This window comes from Bos indicus, chromosome 4 (assembly GCF_029378745.1).
Source record: "Bos indicus isolate NIAB-ARS_2022 breed Sahiwal x Tharparkar chromosome 4, NIAB-ARS_B.indTharparkar_mat_pri_1.0, whole genome shotgun sequence".
In the NCBI taxonomy this organism is placed as follows: Eukaryota; Metazoa; Chordata; class Mammalia; order Artiodactyla; family Bovidae; genus Bos; species Bos indicus.
Genome location: NC_091763.1, coordinates 115,421,217 through 115,448,156, shown reverse-complemented (window position 1 = coordinate 115,448,156; position 26,940 = coordinate 115,421,217). Strand labels below are relative to the sequence as shown.

At 47.0% G+C, this 26,940-nt stretch overlaps 1 protein-coding gene across 7 annotated transcripts in view; it reads right to left on the bottom strand.

Moving 5' to 3' along the window:
- ACTR3B (actin related protein 3B) overlaps window positions 1–26,940 on the bottom strand; it is a 93,250-nt gene that overhangs the window by 32,062 nt on the left and 34,248 nt on the right. For all 7 annotated transcript variants that reach the window (XR_011566383.1, XM_070788455.1, XM_070788458.1 and 4 more), the window contains exons 5-9: window positions 15,301–15,396; window positions 14,288–14,395; window positions 10,692–10,835; window positions 7,681–7,854; window positions 6,168–6,260 (exon numbers count right to left, since the gene is read on the bottom strand). Coding sequence is in view for 6 of the 7 variants with exons in the window: in XM_070788455.1 (XP_070644556.1) it covers window positions 6,168–6,260; window positions 7,681–7,854; window positions 10,692–10,835; window positions 14,288–14,395; window positions 15,301–15,396 (615 nt within the window). In the remaining variant the exon portion in view is untranslated. The remainder of the gene's footprint in view (window positions 1–6,167; window positions 6,261–7,680; window positions 7,855–10,691; window positions 10,836–14,287; window positions 14,396–15,300; window positions 15,397–26,940) is intronic.

The following is a 26,940-nucleotide window of genomic DNA, read 5'->3' as shown; positions in this document are numbered from 1 at the left end:
CACTTCTTCACTTGTCCCTGAAGAGATCTCCATGCCAACAGCTCCCTACAGGTTGAGAAAACCTCAGAGTGACTAGCTGCTAACAATGGTTCTCAGTTCAGCTGCACATCAAAATCTGGGAAGCTTTTAAAATCCAGATGCCCAGAAAATTATATCAGAATCTCAGGGTGAGACCCAGACATCTATGTACTTTACTGCTCCTGGGATGAAGCCCACAGACAGCCAGGGCCAAAAACATCTTGTTTCCAGCAGCATCTGCTGCCTGGAATGACTTGGCCTCGTGGGGAAGTCACAGGCCAAGAGTCAGCTCTCACATGCTAGTCCTCTCCAGACCCAACTTCCATCACACTTAGAGACTAAACAGAAAAAGGCGGCGTGTGAATACCCCTTTTAAAAAATTAATTTTTAAATTTTTCTTCTTTGCACAGGCTTTCTCTGGTTGCAGCCAGCAGAGGCTAGTCTTCATTGCAGTGTGTGGGCTTCTCACCGCGGTGGCTTCCCTTGCTGTGGAGCAAGGATTCAGTAGTTGAGGCTCGCAGGCTCAGTAGTTGTGGTGCATGGGCTTAGTTGCTCTGTGGCACGTGGAATCTTCTTGGACCAGGGATTGAACCCATGTCCCTTGCATTGGCAGGCAGATTCTTACCCACTGGACCATCAGGAAAGTACCATGAATAACCTTCTTATCTTCAGGCCAGACAAAAAAAAATTAAGATTACGACTCCTCCTTTTGTCTAAAACAATTGTTTGGCTTTTTTTAAGATTCTCAGTTTTCAAAGGTACATCGTATTTTCCACCAACTTCTTTTTCTTGCCTACTAGCCTGAGGAACATGTTAACTCAAGGCTCGAGGAGGTCTCGGGTGTTTTCAGTAGGGCCTACAATAAGCCTTCTGCTCACTTCACCATAATACACTCCACCTAGTTTCTGCGACTGGGCCTGGGAAACACAAGAAATCCTGACCCTCCTGGTCCAGGCGGTGCCTTGAAGCAGATGAGGCAAAGGGGAGACACCCTGCTCTGAAGCTAAGGGCAGGCCTCAGGGCCCCAGGGAGCTGCCTCAGAGCCTTCCCTGCAGGTTCCCCTATAACCCTCTCTGCCACCAGAACTGCCCATCTCAGCTTGTGGGGACTGGAGGGACCAGGCACGAAAGCAGAAGTCAGGAGCCCAGCCTCCTGCAGGGCCTCGTGCCTGAGTGGGTAACCCATCAGGGCTCAGCAGACAGCAGTCATGAGCTTGTGTGGGTGTGAACCTGCTTCCTACTTCCTGGGTGGTTTACTGAGCATTTTGGAAGCCCCATGGCAGGTGCCTGAGACACTGACAAGAGTGGGCCCAGCAAGCAGGAAGAAGCATCAGAAACAAACAAGAGAATGACAGTAAGACTGGAGAGGAAAGACATGATCCCAAAGACATGCCCACTCAGCTCTCTAGAGCATGATATCCGTGTGTTCTGCAGAAGCACTTGTATGTAGCATGTCTCTAACCAGAAGAGGGCTTTAGAGTTACTCGTAAAATCCCACCAACCGTACATCCTTGCATTTCATGAACACAGACGTCATGGTTGAAGGTTCTGGCCACAGCATGCTCATGTCCACGCTCACAAGGAGGAGCTGACGACAGGAAGCGGGACCACAAGTACAGAGTGAATCCGAAGAACAAGGCTGCCTACCCGAGAGCCTGTAACCTGGGGTGACAGCCTCCAGAGGTGACGGGCAGAGCAGTGGCCGGTGGGGGCCATAGGTCTCAGGGATAGAGAAGCCTGACAACCGTACTAACTCAAAAGATACAAGCACACCTATGTTCATGGCAACTTTATTTACAATTGCCAAGACGTGGAAGCAATCTAAGTGTCCATCAACAGATGAATGGATAAAGATGTGGTACATATATACAATGAAATGTTACCGAGCCATAAAATGAATGAAATAATGCCATTTGCAGCAACATGGATGGACTTGGAGGGCAATAGGCTAGAGGGATAAGGCAGAAAAAAACAATACTGTATGAAATCACATAGATGGAATATAAAAAACTAATGAACATAACAAGAAATAAGACACAGTTATAGAAACAATCTGCTTCCCTGGTGGCTAAACTGATAAAAAATCTGCCTGCAATGCGGGACACCTGGGTTCAACCCCTGGGTTGGGAAGATCCCCTGGAGAAGGGAAAGGCTACCCACTCCAGTATTCGGCCTGGAGAAGTCCATGGACTGTGTAGTGCATGGGGTCCCAAAGAGTCGGACACAACTAAGCAACTTCCACTTTCACTCTTCATAGAGAACAATCAGTGGTTACCAGTTGGATCGGGAAGAGGCAAGACAGGGGCAGGGGATTGAGAGATACAAACTATTCTGCATAAAATAAATAAGCTACAAGACATGCTGTGCAACTCAGGAAATACAGCCAGGATTTTATAACTACAAGTCCAAGACCAATTTGCTCCATTTAACCTGGGTCCGTCTATTCTGGGGCCCAGGGCAGTCCTCTATTAAGTAAGGAAGGAGCTCAGGCTACCAGGCCATCTCTACTTCCTGTAATTCCACTGAAAGTGAACTCAACGGTCTAAAGAAAAAAATCTCACCCCATCCTGAACCTTCGTAGCCACTGGCACAAGTTTCATCTCCATTACAATGAAACGAAGACTGAAGAGAGCACACCTGTTCCGTGCTTTCACGGACATGAAGATACAGCCAATGTCAGCTGAGATTTAAGAAGTAAAGAGAACAAGGCATGAATTTTACTAAGCTTTAATACTCTCCTCTGTCTCTAGTTTCCCTTTCTTGCACATTTTATTGGAGGAGAGAGATGTTTAATTAAGCACATGTAACAGTAAAAATCAAATCCCACTGGCCTCTAAAGTCAAATTCCCTGGGGTTCTCGGTCCCTTTGCCAGATCTCCAGGTTGGAAAATCTTTTGTAGGTCTGAGACTTTCTTTGGTGTAATTGTTCTGCCTCCTGAGAAATCTGTATGCAGGTCAAGAAGCAACAGTTAGAACTAGACATGGAACAGTGGACTGGTTCCAAGTTGGGAAAGGAGTATGTCAAGACGGTATATTGTCACCTTGTACATCATGTGGAATGCTGGGCTGGATGAAGCACAAGCTGAAATCAAGATTGCCGGGAGAAATATCAATAACCTCAGATACGCGGATGACATCACCCTTATGGCAGAAAGTGAAGAGGAACTAAAGAGCCTCTTAATGAAAGTGAAAGAGGAGAGTGAAAAAGCTGGCGTAAAGCTCAACATTCAAAAAATGAACATCATGGTATCCGGTCCCATCACTTCATGGCAAATAGATGGGGAAACAATGGAAACAGTGAGAGACTTTGTTTTCTTGCAGACTTTATTTTCTTGCAAAATTACTGTAGATGGTGACTGCAGTCATGAAATTAAAAGATGCTTGCTCCTCGGAAGAAAAGCTATGACCAACCTAGATAGCATATTAAAAAGCAGAGATACTATCTTGCTGACAAAGGTCCATCTAGTCAAAGCTATGGTTTTTCCAATAGTCATGCATGGATGTGAGTTGGACCATAAAGAAAGCTGACCACTGAAGTATTGATGCTTTTGAACTGTGGTGTTGGAGAAGACTCTTGACAGTCCCTTAGACTGCAAGATCAAACCAGTCAATCCTAAAGGAAATCAGTCCTGAATATTCATTGGAAGGACTGATGCTGAAGCTGAAGCTCCAGTACTCTGGCCACCTGATGCGAAGAAATGACTCATTGGAAAAGACCCTAATGCTGGGAAAGACTGAAGGCAGGAGGAGAAGGGGACAACAGAGGATGAGATGGTTGGATGGTATCACCGACTCAATGGACATGAGTTTGAGCAAGCTCTGGGAGTTGGTGATGGACAGGGAAGCCTGGTATGCTGCAGTCCATGGGGTCAAAAACAGACATGCCTGAGCAACTGAACTGAACAATAAAAATAAAATTATAATTTGTTTTCACCCATAAAAAGCTGTCTACATAGGAGAATGTTCCTACATAGGAAATAATAAAAATAATATTTAACTATAAAATTTCAAACAATTTTAAAACACAAAAAGTAGAAAGTAAAAGTTATCCATCTCCCAACCCCAAAGATATTTTAAGTCTGGCATATATCATTCAAAACATTTTCAAATATATATGTATGTATGTATGTATATTGAATGGTTTGCCTTGGAAACGAACAGAGATCATTCTGTCATTTTTGAGATTGCATCCAAGTACTGCATTTCGGACTCTTTTGTTGACCATGGTGACCACTCCATTTCTTCTGAGGGATTCCTGCCCGCAGTAGTAGATATAATGGTCATCTGAGTTAAATTCACTCATTCCAGTCCATTTCAGTTCGCTGATTCCTAGAATGTTGACATTCACTCTTGCCATCTCTTGTTTAACCACTTCCAATTTGCCTTGATTCATGGACCTGACATTCCAGGTTCCTATGCAATATTGCTCTTTACAGCATCGGACCTTGCTTCTATCACCAGTCACATCCACAGCTGGGTATTGTTTTTGCTTTGGCTCCATCTCTTCATTCTTTCTGGAGTTATTTCTCCACTGATCTCCAGTAGCATACTGGGAAAGTGGAGAGTGAAAAAGTTGGCTTAAAGCTCAACATTCAGAAAAAGAAGATCATGGCATCTGGTCCCATCACTTCATGGGAAATAGATGGGGAAACAGTGGAAACAGTGTCAGACTTTATTTTTCTGGGCTCCAAAATCACTACAGATGGTGACTGCAGCCATGAAATTAAAAGATGCTTACTCTTTGGAAGGAAAGTTATGACCAACCTAGATAGCATATTCAAAAGCAGAGACATTACTTGGCCAACAAAGGTTCGTCTAGTCAAGGCTATGGTTTTTCCTGTGGTCATGTATAGATGTGAGAGTTGGACTGTGAAGAAGGCTGAGTGCTGAAGAATTGATGCTTTTGAACTATGGTGTTGGAGAAGACTCTTGAGAGTCCCTTGGACTGCAAGGAGATCCAACCAGTCCATTCTGAAGGAGATCAGTCCTGGGTGTTCATTGAAAGGACTGATGCTGAAGCTGAAAATCCAGTACTTTGGCCACCTCATGCGAAGAGTTGACTCATTGGAAAAGACTCTGATGCTGGGAGGGATTGGGGGCAGGAGGAGAAGGGGAGGACAGAGGATGAGATGGCTGGATGGCATCACTGACTCGATGGATATGAGTCTGAGTGAACTCCGGGAGTTGGTGATGGACAGGGAGGCCTGGCGTGCTGCGATTCATGGGGTCGCAAAGAGTCGGACACGACTGAGTGACTCTGATCTGATCTGATCTGATGTATGTATATATACATACACAAACTACATTTTAAATTAAATAATAGTATATATAAATTTTACGATTTCCCTTTTCACTTAACATATACTATAACGTCTTTTCATCTGAATTTACACTGATTCACCTCATTCTTTTTGAAGACTACACAGTACTCTGCTGTGTACGCCCTCACTCCCGGGCCTGATGGTCTCCTCTAAGCTCAGCCCCCCGAGCTGAGAAGGTAAGACTCGGCAGAGGCTGCGGGCCTAGAGCATGAGGCAGAGGGCAACCACAGGTGAAGGAAGGCCAGCTGACCGCCACTTCCTGCTCTCAATATCCAGCTGTCAGCAACATCTCCTTTTATCCAGTAATTACACAGACTAGTCTTTTCTCATCTCAGGTTTCAAAGCTCCCTGGTCACACAGAATTCTGGAAAACATTATCACATGGGCATTCCCACCCGACGCTTCAGTTAGGATCTAACTTCTTTCTGGCAACAGCACATGTGGGACAAACCTAAACATGCGTGAAGCAAGACCAGCGAATTCAGGGAGAGCAGGCGGGGAAGTTATATAGTTATATAGTTATAGTTATATAAGGCTATCGGTCACTATGCAGGGTTAAAATTGTCCAATTTAAAATACAGCTGGCCAGATAAGAATAAAGATACAAGAAGACTTAAAAACTTCCGGTTAACTGAGTCCTATTTCCAAACATTTATGTCATCGCCACTCCAAGAAAAACATTTCACCAGTATGCTGGCCTTTAACAAATCCTACAAGACCACGGTGAGACAGGAACGTCTGCACACTGATGTTAAGAACCTGTTCTTCTAAGAATGCTGGGCCTTAGGCTGTGGGATGAAACCCGAGCACCTCCCCAGGCGGCTGATACCTTATACAGCGGACGACGAACGTCGATGGGGCAGTTCTGTATGACTTCATCAACAACCTCCGAGATGGACTCCATGAAATCTGGGTTGGCAAACTGAATTTTGTACAAACATAAAAGAAACATTACATACTTCTCTCAATAACTTTTTTTTAAAGTGACTGTAATAAATACAGTATGTACTGTAACTTTTAAAACCATCAGGCTAGAATGACCACGTCAAATATTGGTATGTCAAACGAACCCAAGTGAGTGTGCATGGGGTGACTGATGGTGACACGTCCCGGCGACACGTGTGGGCTCAGTGAGGGGAAAACATCACATAGGAGCCAAGAGCACGCAGGTGTCTCCTGCGTCAGGAGACACCAGGAGTCCTTCAGTCCAAGACTGTAAGTCACATGTGTGTGATGTTATGGAAACACCGTGAGTAAGAACAAGTGTATCACTTATGAGTATTAATGTCATGTAAAAATTAGCCCAGGATACAAGAGAAAACACAGCCAATGAACAATCACACTGGAAACCTGAGCCAGAAGCCTGGCGGAGGTGCAAGGGGGACGGCTGGAAGGGGTGGCTTTCCAATGAAACAATATGGTAACGGTCACGTCACTGAGTAAACAGTCTTCGATTCAGTTCTGTAAGTCAAATAAGGTAAAGTGTAAAAGAATTCAATTTTAAACATTTGAACTATGCTTTAAAAATCAAGGACACCTTTAATGAACTCAAGAAAGTAACATCCAGGTGCTCACCAGCTGTTCACTGGTCATGGTCAGTTTTGTGTCTGTTTTAAATCTATGATATCAAAGGGCACGAATGAGTGTTAAGACTGTGGTGAGGTGACACTGTGAGCCATCTGCCTGCACGAAAGGTGACACACAGTGGAAACAGGTGGCAGCGTGTAACCTACCTACCAAAAGCAAACTGAATTAGAAAAACAAACCAAAATACGAATACAACCCATTTTATTAAATCTTAAAATGTCGTCTCTTCATTACTGTATCTGTAAGAGTTAATAATAACTCTTTGTGACTATAGTTAACACAATGAGGCCTGTAATTCTTAAAGCCTGTCTGACGGAAAGGCTGCTGCTCAGACAGGAGCTCTAACTAATTTTAATTTGCAGCAGGAAACACGGGGTTCAAAACTGGAGTTGGGACAGACCGTCACAAAGAATGGAAAGGTCACGTGCCCTCCTACGCCCACACTGATGGTCTGCGGGGGTTAACTAGTTTTCTCGTTACTATAAGAGCAACACCATTCCATTATCTTCTGTTGCTCTTAAAGCATCTTCCTAATCACTTGTTACCTGTTTTTTCAACAGAGAGCCAGGTCTAAAAAGGGCAACAGTCAAGCAGGTGCTATAACACACGGCGCTGTAACAGCTGCAGAGGGTACAGCAGGCGCCCGGCGGTCCTTACGGGAAGGCGGCCCGAGGACTGCTGCCTACATACACCAGGGGGCAGCATCGCTCCACCACACACGACGGACTTTGCTCTCAGAAAGCCCGCCTCTTTACCTCCGGGTGAAAGAAAATCTCAGGGCCCAGGAACCTTTCGTAGCCAACATCTATGACGAACTTCTTCTGGTTGATGGCATTGATCCCCGTGTACTGTTTGATCCACTTCCGAGGATCCACGTCGTACTTGGCGAACTCCTTGACTATATCAGGGCAGATGTAGCAGTATTTCTCCTGCAGACACACACACACAGCGAAGTCACCAGAGTCTGCCTCTGACCGAGACCCAGTGACCCCCAGCCCTGGACACCCCGAAACCAGTCCTGCCCGCTCATCACAACTCCAGTGCGGACGCGGTCCGGCCTCACAGACTTTTCATGACTCTGCTCCAGACTATGAGTGAACCTGCTTGCTTTGCAGCTCGGCTATTCATCTCAGCCCTCCCCTGTCATATTCTGCTGCTTATCAGCTGAAGTACTGACAGCATGTACTAGGTATCTTGTCTCCATCTCCCGTCTCCTTATTCCTCGTGGGGCCCCACGCGGCGCCTGCCCAGGCACTCACAGCCGTCCACCCAGGCCAGCAGACCTGCACTGCAGCCCCACACTGAACACGGCCGACTTCACCCTGATACCGAACACGGCTGATCACGGGTCGTGAACCTGCTGTGCAGTCTGACACGGCACAGCCACCAGCTCTACAACGTGGACACACAGGACTCACAAGAAAACACACACCCCTGCCCGCTGGAGCACACACTCCAGCACGGAGTCAGGAGAGGAAGCAACGACGTGACGAAGAAGCAGACGACACGGCACGCTACAAGGTGCCAGGCGCCACGGACAAGAGGCCAATGGGCAGGACAGAGTGGCCACGCACCGCAGCCTGAGAACCTGCTCCTGGTTTTCACCCAGGCACCAGCACCAGCCTGAGACGTGCCCAGTGTCTCCTTGGCGTCTGGTGATGCTCCCCTGGGGATCTCTGGTCAACCACCTGTCCTGAGAGCTGACCTCAGCAGAGAAGCAGGTGGCTCTTGGTTACCAGATCCTGAAATAAGCTTCCTGTGGGCAACGTAGGCTGTGTTCAACACCAGGCACAGAACTCATGCTCACCGCACATCTTAGGGCCTCAGGAGTTGGTGATAGACAGGGAGGCCTGGCGTGCTGCAGTCCATGGAGTCGCAAAGAGTCAGACACGACTGAGAGACTGAACTGAACTGAAGGTGGTTTCACGATAATAAGTTTGAAGTGTCCTAGAATCCCTGAAACAGATCCTATTGCCATCCTTGATATACTCTGTCAAATTATAAGCTCCACAACACTGTGCTCGTTAACATCAGAGTGAGTCCATACGACTGCAAGTCTGCAGACTGCAGACAGAAGTGTGCCGCTGCCCTGGAGGCCTGCTGAGTTCTTAGGGCATCTCAACTGGTCTAAGTGACGGCATGAACACCTCAGTGACGCTGGATGGGGCGCAGCCGTGTCTGCACTAAGCTCTGAACCCCCGCTGCCAGGACCGTGAGTGCCAGGCCCACCAGCCTCAGGCCTGCGGAGACCACCCCTGTGGGGTGCAGGGGCTCCACCACCTTTCCAGGACGCCCCCGCCCCGGTCTCAGGAAGGAGTGAGTGGAGGACTAACCACAGGCCAGGCAGCTGGCTAGAGGGACAGGGGTCTCTCTCAGCCCCACTTCACAGCTGAGCCACACGCTGTGCGTCCTGAACGCACCAGATCCAGGGTCAGGGTCAGCACCGGGCCCCAGAGGGCCCGCGACAAGGAAAGGCCACCACGGGGACCCGGAAAGCAGCCCCCCAGTCACCGCTCAGGGCTCCGCTCCCCCACGTCCACCCCGAGGGCTGGTCACGTGCATGACAGAGGGGGCGGGGAAGGGACAAGAAGAAAGGCGAAGGGAGGGCAGATGGGGGAGGTTTCAGTCTAAAGGACGCTTCCGTGACCTTCCCAGGAGAGAGGGTGGATCTGGGGTCGGGCCGGGGCTGCAATTTCGGCTCTGAGGCGCCTCCTCCCTGGAAGCTCCTGTCCTGGACACCCAGGGTAGCGGGGGCCCCTCCTCGCAGAAGCCCCGGCCCCAGAACACCTGTGCTCACCGAGGGCGGGGGGAAAAAAGGGAGTGCCCCCTTGCTCCCTTCAAGCCCCTTACTGGGTGCTTAGTTGGGGACAGGCAGGGGAGGTTAAACTCCCTGAGGTTCAGATGCTGTGTGCTCTATGAGAAGGGGAGACGCCCAAGGCCCCGTGTCACCCCCACACTTAAATGCTTCTCCATAAACAAAACCCTTGCTCTTCATCTGTATAATAATCACCCTTGTATTATGAAGACTCTCTTGCATTTTGGCTCTAATAAAAAACGGTAATTTGTCCTGATTTCTAGTGATTTGTCCTGATTTTCAGTTATTTGTCCTGATTTTCAACCTGGAAAGAAAGCTTCTTTAAAAAGGGTCTGTCAGCTGCTAGATACAGAGAAACACAAAGACCAGACTGATGGGCCTGGTCAAGCAGGCACTTTTAGAAAGGCCCGGTAGGACGTTTTTCTTCTCATCTTACTGATTTGATCTTAAAGCCCCTGAAACCTTTCCAGCATGGTCATTACAGTCTAGAAACGACAGAGGGCGGGGTGGGGGGCGCCGATCAATGACCCCACCCTGGAACAGCATTACTCTGAGCTGTAATTCACAGGGCTCAGAACCACACTCTACAGGTGCTGGAAATGCGTCTGAACGCTGGCTGACTTCACCAGACCCCTGACATCACTGCTGCTGCTCCCTAAGCTAGAGATGAACTTGGAGGGAGGGGAGGCAGACACGCTCAGCTAACTGAAGTTCTAACCTAATTAGGCTTCTTGAAATGATGCTGGCCTGGGTCCGGTGCTCAACCCTGGCCACCAAGCTGCCCTCATTAACAGCAGGAACCCCCGCAAGCATAAACGGATAGAGACCCACGTTCTCTTGGGGAGGGAGGAGGAAGGAAGATGAAGCGGGGGGCGGGGGGGATGGCAGCAAGGGAACCCTCCAAACACCATTTCTCTCCGGGCAGACCAGCCTGCCCCCGCCTGTCTCTACCTTGATGGCTTTGGCGGTCTCCAGAGACTGCTCCGGGGGGATCCCCGCCTCCCGCTCCCGCAGCAGCTGCTGGATGAAATAGGTGATGTCCCGCCCTGCAATCGGGATGTGCTTGATGCAGCTTCCAATCACGTAGCCTTCTGCCTAGGGAAGGAGGGAAAAGACCAGGGGAGGCCTGTGAGCAAGTCCAGGAGGCACGGGCTCCCGGGCTGAGTCGGCCCTGCCCGCGCAGCACCACGGGGTTTCCCTCAGCCACACTGTCTGCGGAGGGCTCACTCAGGCCTGGAGCCAAGTGCGGTTCCATCAGTAGAACCTGATGTTTTCAAGAATGTGAAGAGAAAACCCTGTAAGACAGTTCATTTCCAAAAAGTATGGCTGCCAGTCAGAACAACGGATGAATCCTCCTTTTGTTCCTCTAACGAAAAGGAAAAAGTTTTATTTATAAGTGTTACAGCAACGAGAAGTGGACCTGTCGTGAAAATTCAGCAATCTGGTTAGCAGGCAGGACGCAGATGCCAGCAACCTGGACTCGGTCTGGTTCCACAGGCATGGGCTGAGGGGCCGCGGACGCTGGTGACACGTTTCAGCCTCGGTGCCCTCATCCATAACGTGGGGCACATGGGGCGGATGTTGGTGACACAGCCTTCATGGGTAAGTCCAGCACCCAGCCAGTCCCGGGCAGGTAGTAAGCGCCCAGGAAGTGGTGCCCTCCACCATGCAGTGAGTGGCACTGCTCAGGGATGACTGGTCAGCCCCCCTGAGCGCTCCGCCGCGGGGGACCATGCTGGGAGGGGCTGGGCCGTCCTCCGCCGGTGCCAGCAAGGAGCTGCAGCCTGGCGCCCCCGCCCACTGCCCTGCGGGCACAGCCACCACAGAAGCCAGGCTGGGCGCCTCTAGCTCGCTCCAGGGAGCTGACGGTCAGCGAGGCCAGCTTCCTCGAGTGCAGAAGGGACCCTCAGTCTCCCGTGAAGCCCTGTCTCCTGGGCCACGAGCCCCTGGGACAGAGCGGACAGAGGCGGCTCCGTGTCACAGCGTGTCAGTCCTAACAGCTGTAAGCACAGACGCCATCACCAGTTAAGTTGCAGGAACAAGTCCCTGAGTTCCTCTTGAGGTTTCTTCTGACGTAACTCCATCTAGCAGAGAAGCTGTGGCCTTCCCAAAGAGTCCAAGCCATTTATTAAATATTTTAAGATCGAGATAAAAGATATGAACAAATTATTAAAATAATAAAGAGAAACATAAACACTCATAAGAATATGAGCTCTCTCTGACACAAACCACTCACAATTTTTATATTCTATGTCTTGTGTTAGTCACTCCGTCTTTGTAACCCACCAGGCTCCTCTGTCCACAGAATTCTCCAGGCAAGAATACTGGAGTGGGTTGCCATTCCCTTCTCCAAGGGATCTTCCTGACACAGGGATCAAACCCAGGTCTCCCACACTGCAGGCAGATTCTTTACCATCTATGCTTTATATATAACACTTTCTAAAATGAATTCAACCAGTGTTCAATCAGCTTCATTGCAGCATTAAATATATTAAAACGGCCCACAAAACCAACAACAGGAAAATAAATGAGTGATGCTATACCCAGAGGATGGGCTATTATGTAGTAACTATTTTTTACACAGAATATTTAACCATACACTAGGGATAAACCAATATGCAAAATATAAATTTAGGATTACACTGTACAGTCAGAATACAAAATCAGACACAGAATATTCTAATTCTGCTTAAAATATATGCACGTGTGTTTAAGAGCTTAGAAAGATACATAACCAAAAGCATAATGCAGTCCTCTGAGTGGGTACTACAGGTCTTTTTTTTTTTTCCCTTCTCTATCTGTCCAAATTTTGTTCAACAAATGTAATTTTTATAATCAGGAAAATACTGGAAATAAGAAACAGATAAAAAGCTGAACAACAGCTTTCTCTGTGGGCCTGAACACCATGTAGAAGTTTTCTTTTCTTCTCCTCAACCAGATGCCAGAGGGAGGCAAAAAGCAGGGCACCGTCCAGACCCAGGTCTGCCCTGTCTCTGAGGGCATGACCTCAACGCGGAGGCCAGCCCTCAGCAGTAACCTCGAGGGTCTCCAACACTGGTCATGGCCCTCAAGAGTGGGGAGGGCTCAGGGCCCAGCGGAGGGTGCTCTGCCAGCACGGAGAAGGCTCTGCCCCGTCTCTCCTCACCCCCCCGGGGCTCAGGGCACACTGGCAGGGGGGCAGGCGGGAGGAATGTGGCTGTATCCTCCTGACTGTGGACTGTGGACACAGGAACCTTGCCCTGCAGTGAACGCTGGCCTTCCAGGAATTAAAGCTTTAGCATATTAGTATATCACTTCTCAAATGCCTGAAATGAAATGGTGACTATTTTTTCAATTAAAGTAAATGAATTGCTTTTAAAAAAAAACCACCAGTTTGCACTTTTAAAAGACACACACACGCACCCATGTATGCAAAAAACACACTTGCAGTATCCATTGATAACTAGTAACAGGGTTGAATCTGAGTCTGCAGGAGGAAGATGAGGAATCAGAGCGGGTCTGACTGTCCATTGTGCGCCCCCTGCAGGCAGCTTCAATTCATCTTTAAAAGAGCAAACCAAATAATGTGCTTCCCTGGTGGCTCAGCTGGTAAAGAATCCACCTGCAATGCGGGAGACCTGGGCTCAATCCCTGGGTTGGAAAGATCCCCCTTGGAGAAGGGAACAGATAGCCACTCCAGTATTCTGGCCTAGAGAATCCTATGGACTGTGTAGTCCACGGGGTCAACAGTTGGACACGACTGAGTGACTTTCACTTTCAAATAATTAATTTAAATAATCCACTGGACTGAAAGAAAAAACAGATAGTGTTCTCTTGAAGCCTGAATTAAGAAATCACTTCTCTAACACTTTGAAATTTAAAACCAAAAACTGACATTGCAGAGTATTCTGCAGGCCAAAATAAACAATCATCCCTTGAAAGTGAAAATCAGTCATGTCCAACTCTGCAACTCTATGGACTATAGCTCCTCTGTCTGTGGGATTCTCCAAGCAAGAATACTGGAGCGTGGTGCCATTCTATTCTCCAGGGAATCTTTCCAACCTAGGGATCAAACCTCGGTCTCCTGCATTGCAGGCAGATTCTTTACCATCTGAGCCACCAGGGCATCTCCCTTTCTTGGCTCTTAAATAAGAAGCAAGACGTGATTCCTCTAAAGCAGGAGCTGGGTCAAGCTACCCACCTCTTGTGACACACCAAAGAGGTCATCCTGAGCTACTGATACCCAAGCGGACAGCTCAGAACGTGAGCCAGGAAAACCCCCTGGTGATGTACCGTGGGATCACGCGGAACCCAGGAGACCCCAAACCACTGCTGATACTCTGACTGCAGGAACCTCCCACTGCAGATCCCAAACTGCCAGCACCATGGACACGGGCCGCTGTCTTCTTTCTCACACTCCTGGGTGTGAAACTCCTGCTACCTTGGCTGAGTACAGCCATGTCCTCTAAAGTGGTGTCTTAACTCCAGAAGGGTGTTTTCCCTTCGTCTCTTCCCTCACCTCTGATCAGGTGAGGCCCACAGAGTGAGGCCCTGAAGATGCCGCTTACCACTGGGATGGCGTGGGTGACCCCGTCCCCGCTGTCGATGACGATCCCCGTTAACGTGCGTTCGCCCACCTGGCGCGATGTCCACGAGGCGGCCAGAGCCAGCACTGCCTGCACGGGAGACACGGAGACCATGAGCCTTCGGGGAGACTCTTCCCAAGGCCTTCACCTGAGGGTTCTCAGGTTCAGTCAAGCCTTCTCTTACTCAACAAGTCTGAGTAACTTCTTCCCTTCCCCACCCTCCATCTTCCCCCAAGAATTCAAATCCCAATCCCATGGGGGACTAACATGCAAATTCTGTAAGCTTCACCTAAGGAGTCAAGCTTTCCGCAAAATAAACCAGAGTCTTGCAAAGAAAAGCTGGTAAGAACCACCAGAGGTCATGGCATTTGCTATCTCCCAGATTAATTTTCTATGTAACTCCTCCTCCTCCTTTTTCTTAGAAGTGAAGGACCAGAGTATGCAGAAAATATTTTGGGAGATACTTTTTAAAAATTTATCCCCAAAAATCTCAGTTCCTTTATATAGAGTAGCAGATAAATAACAACAACCAAAACCAACAAAAACCCCACATTCAGAACAATTAGCTTCTACAAGCTCATGGAGCCCAAATCCCAAAGGGATTTTTGTTCTCTAGAGAGTTTTGTTCTGTTTTTCAACAGATTCTATAGCATCTTTTCTTTTTTATGATCAGAAGGGAAAGAAGCCAAAAAAGAACCATTGTCTCAAGCCTGTCACCCAAATACCTTAGATGCTCATGTATGTGAAAAGACAAAAGCTGGACAGCTCCATACCAGCAGTAAAAACACAGATCACAGAACATGTTCAGACAGCATTTGAGTTCAAACCCAAATAGAGTGTGTGTGTGTGTGTGTGTGTGTGTGTGTGTGTGTGTGTGTGGAGGGTGCAGAAAAGGAAGAACACACAGCAGTCTCACAACAGGAGCCTTTAGGATCACCTTCCACTATGAGACAGCCAAGGATATTTAAGAATCATAAAAATCACTCTGCTTTTACCTGAACTGCAATGTAGAGTCCTGGGACATTAAATGATTCAAACATAATTTCTGCGAGATACTCTCGATTTTCTGGTGTATTCAGTGGCGGTTCTGTCTGTAAGAAAACATTCACTGTATGTAGCGTTCACTCAAATTTCATGTCACTACAGCAGAATCATAAAAGAGTTACCCTAAAAGCATGATAACTAGGCTGCTGTACCATTTCTTAATTTCACAGGTAGGGCACACTCAGGGAGTACTCTAAAGAAATCAGTACTTTAAGAAATGGTCTAAAAAAAAAAAAAAAAAAGAAAGAAATGGTCTTACAGCTCCTAATGTCTTAGGAGCTTTGACACAGTAGAGCAAGGACCTCTCTAAACACTTCTGCTCTTACTAGCCACCCCCAAAACAAGAACCAGACACAGAAAAGGAAACTCTACCTTCGATAATGCAACACCCACACACCCTGAAGCTGAGGAGACCTGCGGCGAGCTGCCAAGGGCAGTAACACCCCCCCGTCCCCCGGGACAAGAGAGGACACCAAGAAGGGGAAGGACCGGTGACTCCAGATGGCAGGCCAGCCACGCAGGTCTCCGAGAAGAGCTGAAGCAGGGCGCCCCGGCGTGGAACAAGACCAGTCTGAGCAGAGAAGAGCTGAGAAGCCTCCCTCCCCAAGCCCCAGCTGCTGTGAGAGCACAGGCCACAAGGTCAGATGAGGCAACTTTGCCATCAGCTGTGAGGCAGAAAGACCCACGCAGAAGCAGCTTCGCCCAGACCCTCTTCACCCGCGCCCGGCCCAAACTCACACGCAGAGCTGTCCAGAAGAACTCCCTTCATTCCAAGATGAGGAAAGAACTCAAAGAAACCAGCCAAAGGCCATATAAAAACACCGCACGAGAAAGGGAGGGAAGGCAGAAAAGTAACAGGAAAAACAAACGGCAGACCAAAAAACATTCACCCAGAAAAACAGAAAAAAACGAATCAGGTGAAAATCATGGTAAAGACATTTCAGAAAATTCAAATATCTGTTTTAAAATAACTACCATTATCAAAGAGGAGGAAGTAAACAGGATTACAGAAAAAGAATAAATAAACCTGCTTTTTGTCATTCAGCAGTATGTTGTGAACACTTTTCCATGTCAATAAATATGGATATACATCATATATTTAAGCTGCAAAAAAAAAGAAAGAAAAAATAAATAAATAAAAATTCTCTGGGCCTTTAGGCAAAAAATTCCACATTACCCTTTGTTATAGACTGAGCTGTGTCTCCCAGAATTCCTACATTGAAGCCCCAACCCTTGTGTGAACGCATCTGGAGAGGAAGCCTCTAGGGAGGGGAGAGGGGTACATGAGGTCATGGGGGAGCCCTTATTCCACAGGATTAATGTCTTTGCAAGAAAAGGAAGGCAGACCGGACAGCTCTCTTTCACACCCGCACAGAGGGAAGACTGTGGAGGACACGGAGAGGTCAGGAAGGACAGTCTCACCAGACACCAGCCCTGATGGCACCTGACTAGAGACCTGAAGCCTCCAGAACTCTGAGAGAACACTGTGGGATTTTAGCACGCTTAGTCTGAGCAGCCCCTTCATGGATCACACATCTGTCATGGCGAAGGGGCTTGCATAACTCAGTGAAGTGATGAGCCATGCCCGGCAGGGCGACCCAAGATGGATGGGTCATGGTGGAGAGTTCTGACAAAACGTGGTTCATTGGATAAGAAAATGGCAACCTACTCCAGTATTCCTGCCAGGAGAATCTCATGAATAGTACAAAAAGGCAAAAAGATACGGCATCAGAAGATGGACCCCCCCCCCCCCAGGTCGAAAGGTGTCCAATATGCTACTGGAGAAGAGCGGAGAAATAGCTCCAGATACCTTGGCCACATGATGAGAAAAGCTGACTCGGTGGAAAAGACCCTGATGCTGGGAAAGCTTGAGGGCAAGAGGAGAAGGGGAAGACAGAGGATGAGATGGTTAGATGGCATCACCAACTCTGTGGACATGAGTTTAAGCAAACTCCAGGAGATAGTAAAGGACAGGGAAGCCTGGCGAGCTGCAATCCATGGGGTTGCAAAGAGTCAGACACGACTTAGCAACTGAACAACAGAAAATGTTCGAGCACACAGAACAACCCTTAAAGCACAGAAAGTACAGCCGGTCTCAGCCATCAACACTACACAGGTGTGTACCACTGGGTCACTTACAGGGTCCTCAGGGCAGGAGGGTGTGGCCACATTGCTAACCAGTTGTGTTGTAAAAACAAATCTTCCCTGGTGGCTCAGTTGGTAAAGAATCTGCCTGCAATGCGGGAGACCTGGGTTCGATCCCTGGGTTGGGAAGATCCCCTGGGGCAGGGAAAGGTTCCAATATTCTGGCCTGGAGAGTTACTGTATAGTCCACGGGGTCGCAAAGAGTCGGACACAACTGAGTGACTTTCCCTTTTCACTTTTAAACATATAAGAACCTGGGAGAATCTCATTCCTATGAAGCTTTCCTGAATTAACTATTAGGAGATAAGTTTTAGCCAGACAATCAAAATGCAGAAAGTACAACCAATGACTCACAGTGAGCAATTAATCCATATAAGATGTAGAAATAAAGATTTTTCTTTTCTGAGAATTATAGCCATAGAACAGAATGTAAACACCGTAAATTAAATCATCAGAACCAGTATTAAGTTGAGAGGTATACATGGAAAGGAGGAAAGAATAAAAAGACATTGATAACCTTGTATCATGGAATCAAAAAATAATTGTTTTATTGACAGAGTATCACATATATTAGTATACATAACGTTATCGATGTAAATATTAGAATGTTTAGTGAAAGTGTTAGTCGTGTCCAACTCTTTGCAACCCCATGGACTACAGCCAGGCTCCTCCATCTGTGGAATTCTCGAGGCAGCAATACTGGAGTGGGTAACCAATCCCTTCTCCAGGAGATCTTCCTGACCCAGGGATCGAACCCGGGTCTCCTGTACTGCAGGCAATTCTTTACCCTCTGAGCCACCAGGGAAGCCCAGTGTTTAGTAACAATCAGTCCAAAGCAGGTGACAGAGGAAAGGAAGAGAAGGTGAGAAAAAGTGGAAGTGTAACAACTTAGTCACTAAGCACAGGAGGAAGCAGTCACCCCTACAAATGCAAGTAAATACACAAACGTACAGCTACATTAAAAAAAAGTTTTAAATACTGAGTCTTGGGACCAAAAAAGGGAAATACCAGAAAAATTCAAATCTGGATTGTGGATGAGTTAGCAGCATCACATCAATGTTGATTTTCTAGTTTTGATAATTACATTGCGGTTACGAAAGATGTTAACAGAGGGAGCTGGAGAAAGAGTATATGGAAGTAATCTGTAAAGATTTTTTTAAACTTTCAAGTCTAACATTCTTTCAAAATATTTTAAACTGTACAAATAAAAGTAACTAAAACAATTTTTAAAAATTACTGAATTCTCAGGAAGAACTCACCCAATAAAAATCAAAGAGAAAAATCAAACCTGAGTTTTCAAACATGAACACACAAACAAAACACATAAAAACCAGACACCATAGCGGGCAGCAAAACAGCTGAGCCGAGCCCACACCAGCCCGCCCAGGAGGAGAGCTCTGTGGTTCACGCCCCGCCTTCGATTTTCCTAAGTTTGGAAACTGACTTCCTCTCTCTGCACAATTAGTGCTGACCTCACAGGAGCCTAAACCCAGGCAGCACCTGGCATGTGGTGAGTTATTGTTACCAAAAGCATCAGCAAGGAGCAGTGAGAGACACGCCTACTAGCGACAGTCTCTCGGCTAAGACCAGGAAACAAAATCGCATCACCCTATCCCCGCAAAAAAACCAAAGTGCCTCAGAGAGGCGCTGTTTCTAAGGTGGGAAAAAACCCAAATGCCCGTCTCTAAGAACTGATGCAACAAACGACCCCACATCCATAAACACAACCTTCCGCAGCGATTAAAAAGCATGGGCTCTATGGGTGCTGACACGGGACACTCCCTCGAACAAGCTGTCACATGAACACGCCTTCATGTTCTTCTGTGTCAACAACTTCAAAAAAACAAAACAAGGTGTGCAGTGGAGAGGAATGGGAGCTGCTTCAAGGGCAGAGTGTCAGATAATGAGATGGGAACGTTCCAGAGACCTGTCACAGCACAGGGTGAACACAGGCAGCACGCTGGACTAAACACGAACATACGGATAAAGGGGTACATTTCACACAACGCTTTTCATCACGATTGAGTCTAAAATAAAATGTAAACCCGAGATGTACAGCAGTGTGCGTATCTCGTCACCACGGCACACACAAGCTCGTGTGCAGTGCCCGTGCCTGCACACTAAGCCCTCTGCTTGAGACCCAGGAAAGGCGGGTCCTCTCAGGAACGTGTCCTCTCAGGACGCACACCGGGCGGCAGCGCAGAGCCGAGAGGAGGCCCCGAGGACTGGAAGTCCTCTGCACCTTCTGACTCTGTGCTGTGCGCTGTCTCTTCAAACAAGTCAGCGGGCTGTCGACGGGGGGCTTTGGTTCAGACTCCTGTCTAGCAACTAAGGCAAAGCTCAAACACAGTGCCCCAAGCAAGTTGTAATTACTGTAATTAGAATCAATATATTCCCCGGATGGGAGAGAGAACGCAATCTTAAGGAAGAAATAATAGAGGCACCAAAAGCAGACTGTAAATAAGGGATCTAAAAGTCACCCAACATGTAACTTATTTTAACGTGCCAGCCTCAAGGTGTTGGGATTAAACCTGTTACTTCCTTAAAAAGAAACAAACCCACTGCATGGTCAGCACAGCCTCATGCTGCTACTCTAGACCTCTTTCATCTAAAGCACGTGAGTAACAGCTGCAGGTTTCAACAGTGCTGGCTACCAAGTATCTCCTTAAAGTGCTTCCTATCAACCTGAAACGGAGACGGCAATGGTACCCCACTCCAGTACTCTTGCCTGGAAAATCCCATGGATGGAGGAGCTTGTTAGGCTGCAATCCATGGGGTCGCTAAGAGTCGGACACGACTGAGTGACCTCCCTTTCACTTTTCACTTTCATGCATTGGAGAAGGAAATGGCAACCCACTCCAGTGTTCTTGCCTGGAGAATCCCCGGGACGGAGGAGCCTGGTGGGCTGCCGTCTGTGGGGTCGCACAGAGTCGGACACGACTGAAGTGACTTAGCATAGCATAGCATATCAACCTGAAAAACAAAGGCTGTTGGTGGGGTTAAATAACTGGGTAAATACATGCAAACGCTGAGTGGGGGAGGGGCAGGGCACACAGCAGGTGCTGGGCAAATGTCAGCTATACTGTCGATAACCTAACTCATGCCAGAAGAAATTATATAGATTAACCACAGAGAGCTACAAAATCTTTTCTCACCTTGAAGAGGAATGCAAGCACCTTAATAAGTACACTTGATAAACAAAGCATTTAAACTAAGTAGAGGGGAAAAAAGGATCAGGAGAAGACAAAAACAGCATGGAAAGTGTGCGTGCTAACAGGGAGTGTTTCTCGTCTCCCAGCCAAGAGCTGCCTGTTTGGTGTGAAGCAAAAACTGAGCCTACGGAAGACGTTCCCAGCAAGAAAACAGATGAAGCCAGGCTCCTGGATTCTTCCTGGGTTTGAGCTCAGTGTCAACTGGTGCTCCAAATAAATCCCAGACGGATGAAAATTATGTGTCAACATCAAAGCAAAATAGGCTTACTACATAAAAATTCACAGGTATATTAGCTCAAAACATAATGTGCAAAGGGGGGAAAATGATAAAAACAAGTATGTGCTCTTGACAAAAGGTTGCTACCTATTATACGTAAGAGTTCACAGTATAAACAAAATATGGTACATACCTACAACAAGAATATTTATTGGCCCTAAAAAGATGGAAATTGTGATACGCTACAATGTGGCTGAACCTTGAAGACATTATACTAAGTGAGGCATGCCAGTCACAAAAGGGCAAATACTGTTCAAGTCTGCTTGTATGAGGGCCTGGAAGAGCTGCAGTCACAGACATACAAAGGAGGATGGGGGAGCCGGGGGAGGGGAAAGGGGGGAGTTATTCTTTAACAGGGTCAGAGTGCCAGGCTGGAAGATAAACCAGTCCTGGAGGTGGATGGTGGTAACAGCTGCACAACAATGGGAATGTATTCCATTCACCAAACCGGACGTTCAAAAATGGTTAAAATGGTAAATTTTACGGTATGTACGTTTTACCACAAAAGAAACTTTTGTTGTTCAGTCTATCAGTCATATCCGAATCTTTGCGACTCCATGAACTGCAAGTCAGGCTTCCCTATCCTTCACTATCTCCTGGAGTTTGCTCAACCTCATGTCCACTGAGTCGGTGATGCCATCAACCATCTCATCCTCTGTCGTCCCCTTCTCCTCTTGCCTTCAAGCTTTCCCAGCATCAGTCTTTTCCAATGAGTTGCATCATGTGGCCAAAGTATTAGAGCTTCAGCTTCAGCATCAGTCCTTCCAATGAATAATCAGAGTTGATTTCCTTTAGGATGGACTGGTTGGATCTCCTTGCACTTCAAGAGACTCTCAAGAGTCTTCTCCAACACCACAGTTCAGAAGCATCAGTTCTTCAGTGTTCAGCCTTATGTCCACCCCCCCTCACATCTGTACATGACTACTGGAAAACCAGAGCTTTGATTACACGGACCTTTGTCAGCAAAATATGCTCTCTAGGTTTATCATAGCTTTTCTTCCAAGGAGCAAGCATCTTTTAATTTCATGGCTGCAGTCACCATCCACAGTGATTGTGGAACTCAAGAAATAAAATCTGTTACTGTTTCCACTTTTTCCCCATTTATTATTCGTCATGAAGTAATAGACCAGATGCCAAAATCTTTCTTCCCTGGTGGCTCAGACAGTAAAGAATCACCTGCAGTGCAGGAGACCCGGGTTCAATTCCTGGGTTGGGCAGATCCCCGAAGAAGGGAATGGCTACCCACTCCGGTACTCTCTTGCCTGGAGAATCGCACGGACGGAGGAGCCTGGTGGGTTGGTACAAGGGGATCACAAAGAGTTGGACGCGAGTGGGTGACTAACACATTAAAAAAATCTTCTAGGTTAAAAAAAAAGTTCATAGAAATCACAGCTATAGGAAAAGCAATATAACACTGATATGTAAAAACACAGCACAGGACATGAACAGGCAATTCACAAAACAGGACAGACAACTAACATACGAAAAAGGTTTAAGGTCCAAGTTATTAAAAATGCGAATTAATGTCAGATAATCAAAAATATTAATCCAATTCCGACAAGAGTTCAAATAATGTGGTCTCTTGTACACTGAAGATTTTAGTATGAAATAGTACACTAAAGATTCAAACTTATTAATACTTCTGGACCCCAAAATCATATTAATACATAACTTTTATATCTTTAACATAACAAGTATTCTAAATATAGACAAAACTATGCAAAGATTACTTCATATTACTTCTTATAAAACCAAGAAATTGGAAGTGAAAGTAAACATCTAAAAATAGTGGAAGTGCTAAACAGACAGGCAGTATTCACTGGATAGAGGATTATATAGCCACTAAAATGAGGATTATGAAAACCTCTCCCCTCATGGGGGGAGAGGGATGGAAAACATAATACTGATGCAAAAACATATAAAAACACAGTGAAAAGATTAAGTGAAGATACGCTAAATATTAAAATGTATGTTAATGGCACAGGGGTGTGAAAAGTCCCACAGATATCTTCCAAATTTTCTAATTCACACTTACAGTCCTATACTAAAAAATCTTTACAAATGTTGTGAAATCTGGGGTTACAGCTTGTGTGCAAAGTTCCACAGAATTGCCCAGTACAGCTGTCTGATGTATCTATCCAGACGGAGAGACTCACAGAGGCAGGGCGGCGAGCAGAGCTGGGGAAGTGGCCTGCTGGCTCCTAGCACAGGCGACCTCGCCACACCCGGCCAGAGTGTTAAGACGCTGAATGGGATCTTGTCTTGCCACTGTCTTCATGCCCACAGTCACGTCATTACGGCAGGCAATGCGAGCTCCCTACCCAGCACCCAGCCTCCCTTCTGCTTTAATGACCACTGATCTACCATGGGCCCACAGGAAAAGCATTTCCCAGACTTCCTTCTGGACAGGGACGGCTAAGTGATTAAGTTCTGGCCAACAAGAAGCTAAAGCTGGTGGATGTGGCTTCTAGGAGAGCTCCTTACAAGGCTGAAGGGATACTCAAATAGTAGACTCCCTTCTGCTGCTCTTAACACCTTCCTGGAATGCAGAGGTTATGACTGGAGCTGCAGCAGTCAATCTGTGGTCATAAGGTAACCTTTGAATGGAAGCCATGTGCTAAACAGATCTCCAGTAACATAAAGAAGCTGCCCTGCTTACTACAAATGTATTTAAGAAAAAGAGAACCCTTAACTTGCTTAAACCACTGCATTTTACATTTTAATTACTTGCTACCAAACAATTCACCATCTGGGAAGAATTTACCTTAAAATCTGTATACTTCCATTTAAGGGAATGTTTTCAATATAATTAGGTTCTCCTGGTTCCCAAATTAAATTCAGCATTATTAAGAGCCAATTCTCATGGGGTCTGAGAACCGTAATCATAAATCTGTTTTTTCTCAATCCTCCACTTCCTTTGTGTCCCACTCATAACTGTTCCTTTAGGACACCAATCTAAATGAAGCTTTCCCAAACCATTATTTAGTATGAGATTTAAACTAGAGATATCAAATTCTTATTTTTTTAATACTGAAACACGATTGAAACGTCACATGAACACAAGTTACACATTTTTATTCATTAATAATGGTGACACATCATCTGGCACTAACTCTAAATGAATGAATGAATCGGTGCCTCAAAACCAATCCACACGCCTGATGAAGACAGCAAACTGAACACATGGGCTAACAATGCTCCACCCCCAAGACTCTCGATAACTGCAGCGAAGTAACCTTTTCAAAAGTATAAATCCTCAAGGAGGGGAGAACAGGAGAGGAGATGACAAGGTGCTGGAAGGTGGAAAGCACGCAGTCAGGGGTGGGACCACGCGAACCCAGGGCCGTCCACCTCCGCTCCAGCCGGCGACCACCACGCTGGACAGAGTGGGTCCACATCACTCTCAAGAGTCAGGAAGGGAAGCAGCACAGAGGGTCAGGACACACGGCAGCGTGAGGGACGAGAAAGCGGGTGCGGCATCGCTTCTGGGTGTGTCTGTGAGGTGTCTCAGCGAGACATGAGCAGTCAGGACCAAGTAGAGAGAAAGGCCCTCACCCACACGGGCGGGCATCACCCAGGCCACTGAGGACCCCGTGGCAGAAACACACGAAGGAAGGGCGGTTCTCTCTGAGCTGGCACGTCCATCTTTCCTGCTGCTCCTGGTTCTCGGGCATGCATGCCGCTTGCTCCTCCTCCTTGACTCATATTCAAAAAGTCTGCAAATCTCTCCAACGAGACAACTCAATTCCCACTCAAGAGCACCCCAAGATTCTAACACAAGCGATTCTGTTTTGAGCTCTGGGCAAATCAGTGTTGGGAAAAGGGCAGGACTCCCATTTGCTATCTGCTCAATCCACATGACCGAGAGGAGCTGAGTCTCTGAAACGTCTTGAAATACATGAGCCACGATGAGATCATTCTCACGCTATCCAGGCATCTGGTCACCACAGCCATAAAGAACAATCTGCGGGATGACTGAGGACCTTTAATTTAACCCCATTGGCTTCTCTTATCCCAAGAAGCCTTCATCTGATGCCACAGTTTCATAAATGTCTTCAGCTAACTTTCAGACTCGACCATACATCTCTCTACACCAGCTTCACCCCCTGGAACTTCCCCATTAACAGAGGACTGCGGGGATGAACCTGAAAGACACGCCTCGGTCACACTGTGCGATGAACTGATCTGGAAAGTCCAAAGCACAATACGTGGAACACAGGATTTTCTGACCTTTAAAAAACTGGATTATTTCTGAGGGTTCATTGTAGGTACTCGTTTTTGGCCAATGAACCTTTCCATGTTCATATGAAGCACGCCACACTTCTTTCAAGACCGTGGTTTATCTTGTTCGAGTGTGTGCTCAGCTGTGCCCGACTCCTTGTGACCCCACGGACCACAGCCACCAGGCTCCTCTGTCCATGGCGTTTCCCAGGCAAGAACACTGGAGAGGGCTGCCAGGTTGCCGTTTTCTTCTCCAGGGGATCCTGACTCTGGGATCGACCTCACGGGTCCTGTGTCTCCTCACTGGCGGGCGGGTTCTTTACCACTAGCGCTTCCCAGGCTAATGCAGGCTCAAGCAGAAAAAAATTTCTTGGAGGAAACGTTGCCTGTGAGCTGTGTCCTAGCGGTGTGCATCTGCCCCACAGGCTAAGAGCAGGCATCCCGAGTGGAGGGAGAAGAAAGCTCTGGCAGGGAAGCTGGGGCAGACAGAAGGAAGCTGCTGGGTGGCACCTCCCCTAAAGTCCTGTCCAGCAGGTAGGTAGTTACGTGATGTGCAAGAGAAGGGGAAACGCCAAATGTGACAGGTGGGAATCTGTGATTTGCTCTGGCTCTAAAGATAAAGCCACTCAGACACACCATCAGCTTCCTGGCTCCAATTGTTTTACATAAACCACAGTAGATGCACAAGAGAGAAAATACACGTGGCCAGAAAAACACGGTACTCACCCTCGATAATTTCTAGTTGTGGTGACATAGCCAGAAAAAAAAGATCAGAGCACCTTCAAGGACTTGCTCTAATAGATTTAAATATACAGATTCCATGGGCCACTGTAACAGTCTTTGTAGTTAGCATATTTTAAGGCAGATAATTCTAAAGAACACTCCATATTTAACATTAGAGAGAACTATATAATTGGACCAGGGACCATTTGAGAATGTACTTAAATGGAAAAAATCCAAAGCTAAATTATGTAGGTTTTAATGTGCAATTTATGTTGTGTGCAAGTTCTCTCCATAACGCACGTGTTTTCTATGTGCAATTAATTTTAACTTAAAAAGAACATTTCATGGAAGGGAACATGTGATGTTGAAGAGAACAATTGGGAAAGATTCCATAATGAGAGATTTCTTTTCATTTCTCTGTCATGTTTTACCTTGTTTGAACAAGATCAATTAAGTACCACACTACCAGGGCCCATAATTCAGCTCAATTTTATTTCAGAGTAAGATTTAAATCCTGGCAAAGTAACATCTTGACTCAGTTTCCTCCGCTATAAGAAGCAAAATCAGAGTCATACGCTTACTTCAGGAGGACATCTGAGTACACAGCTGGGTTCCCACCCAAATCCATTCCTCCCCCATTTTCGGTGTCTCTGGAGGCCCATTTACGGACCTGCCCTCCTGGGGCCAGGTGTCTGACGTGGTCCCCTCATCAGCCCCAGGGAGAATCTTGGTTACCCACACCTGTGAAGGTCACTGCACTCCCCTTGCAAGGGACCAGGTTAGGCATGGAGGGATGGCGCAAATCTACCAGGAAGGTTTCTGGGAAGGGGTTCTTAATTCTTAGGAAGCACTTCTACGTCTGAAAGCCAACACACCAAGAGGTGGTACAGGAACTCGGGCCGCCATCCCGGCCGGGGGCAACCAACATGAGAGGCCGAACTAGTGCCTAGGCTGGCCATCGCCTCCCATCTCTGAGCTGCTGAAATAACCAGCCCTGGAGCAGCCTTCCCATT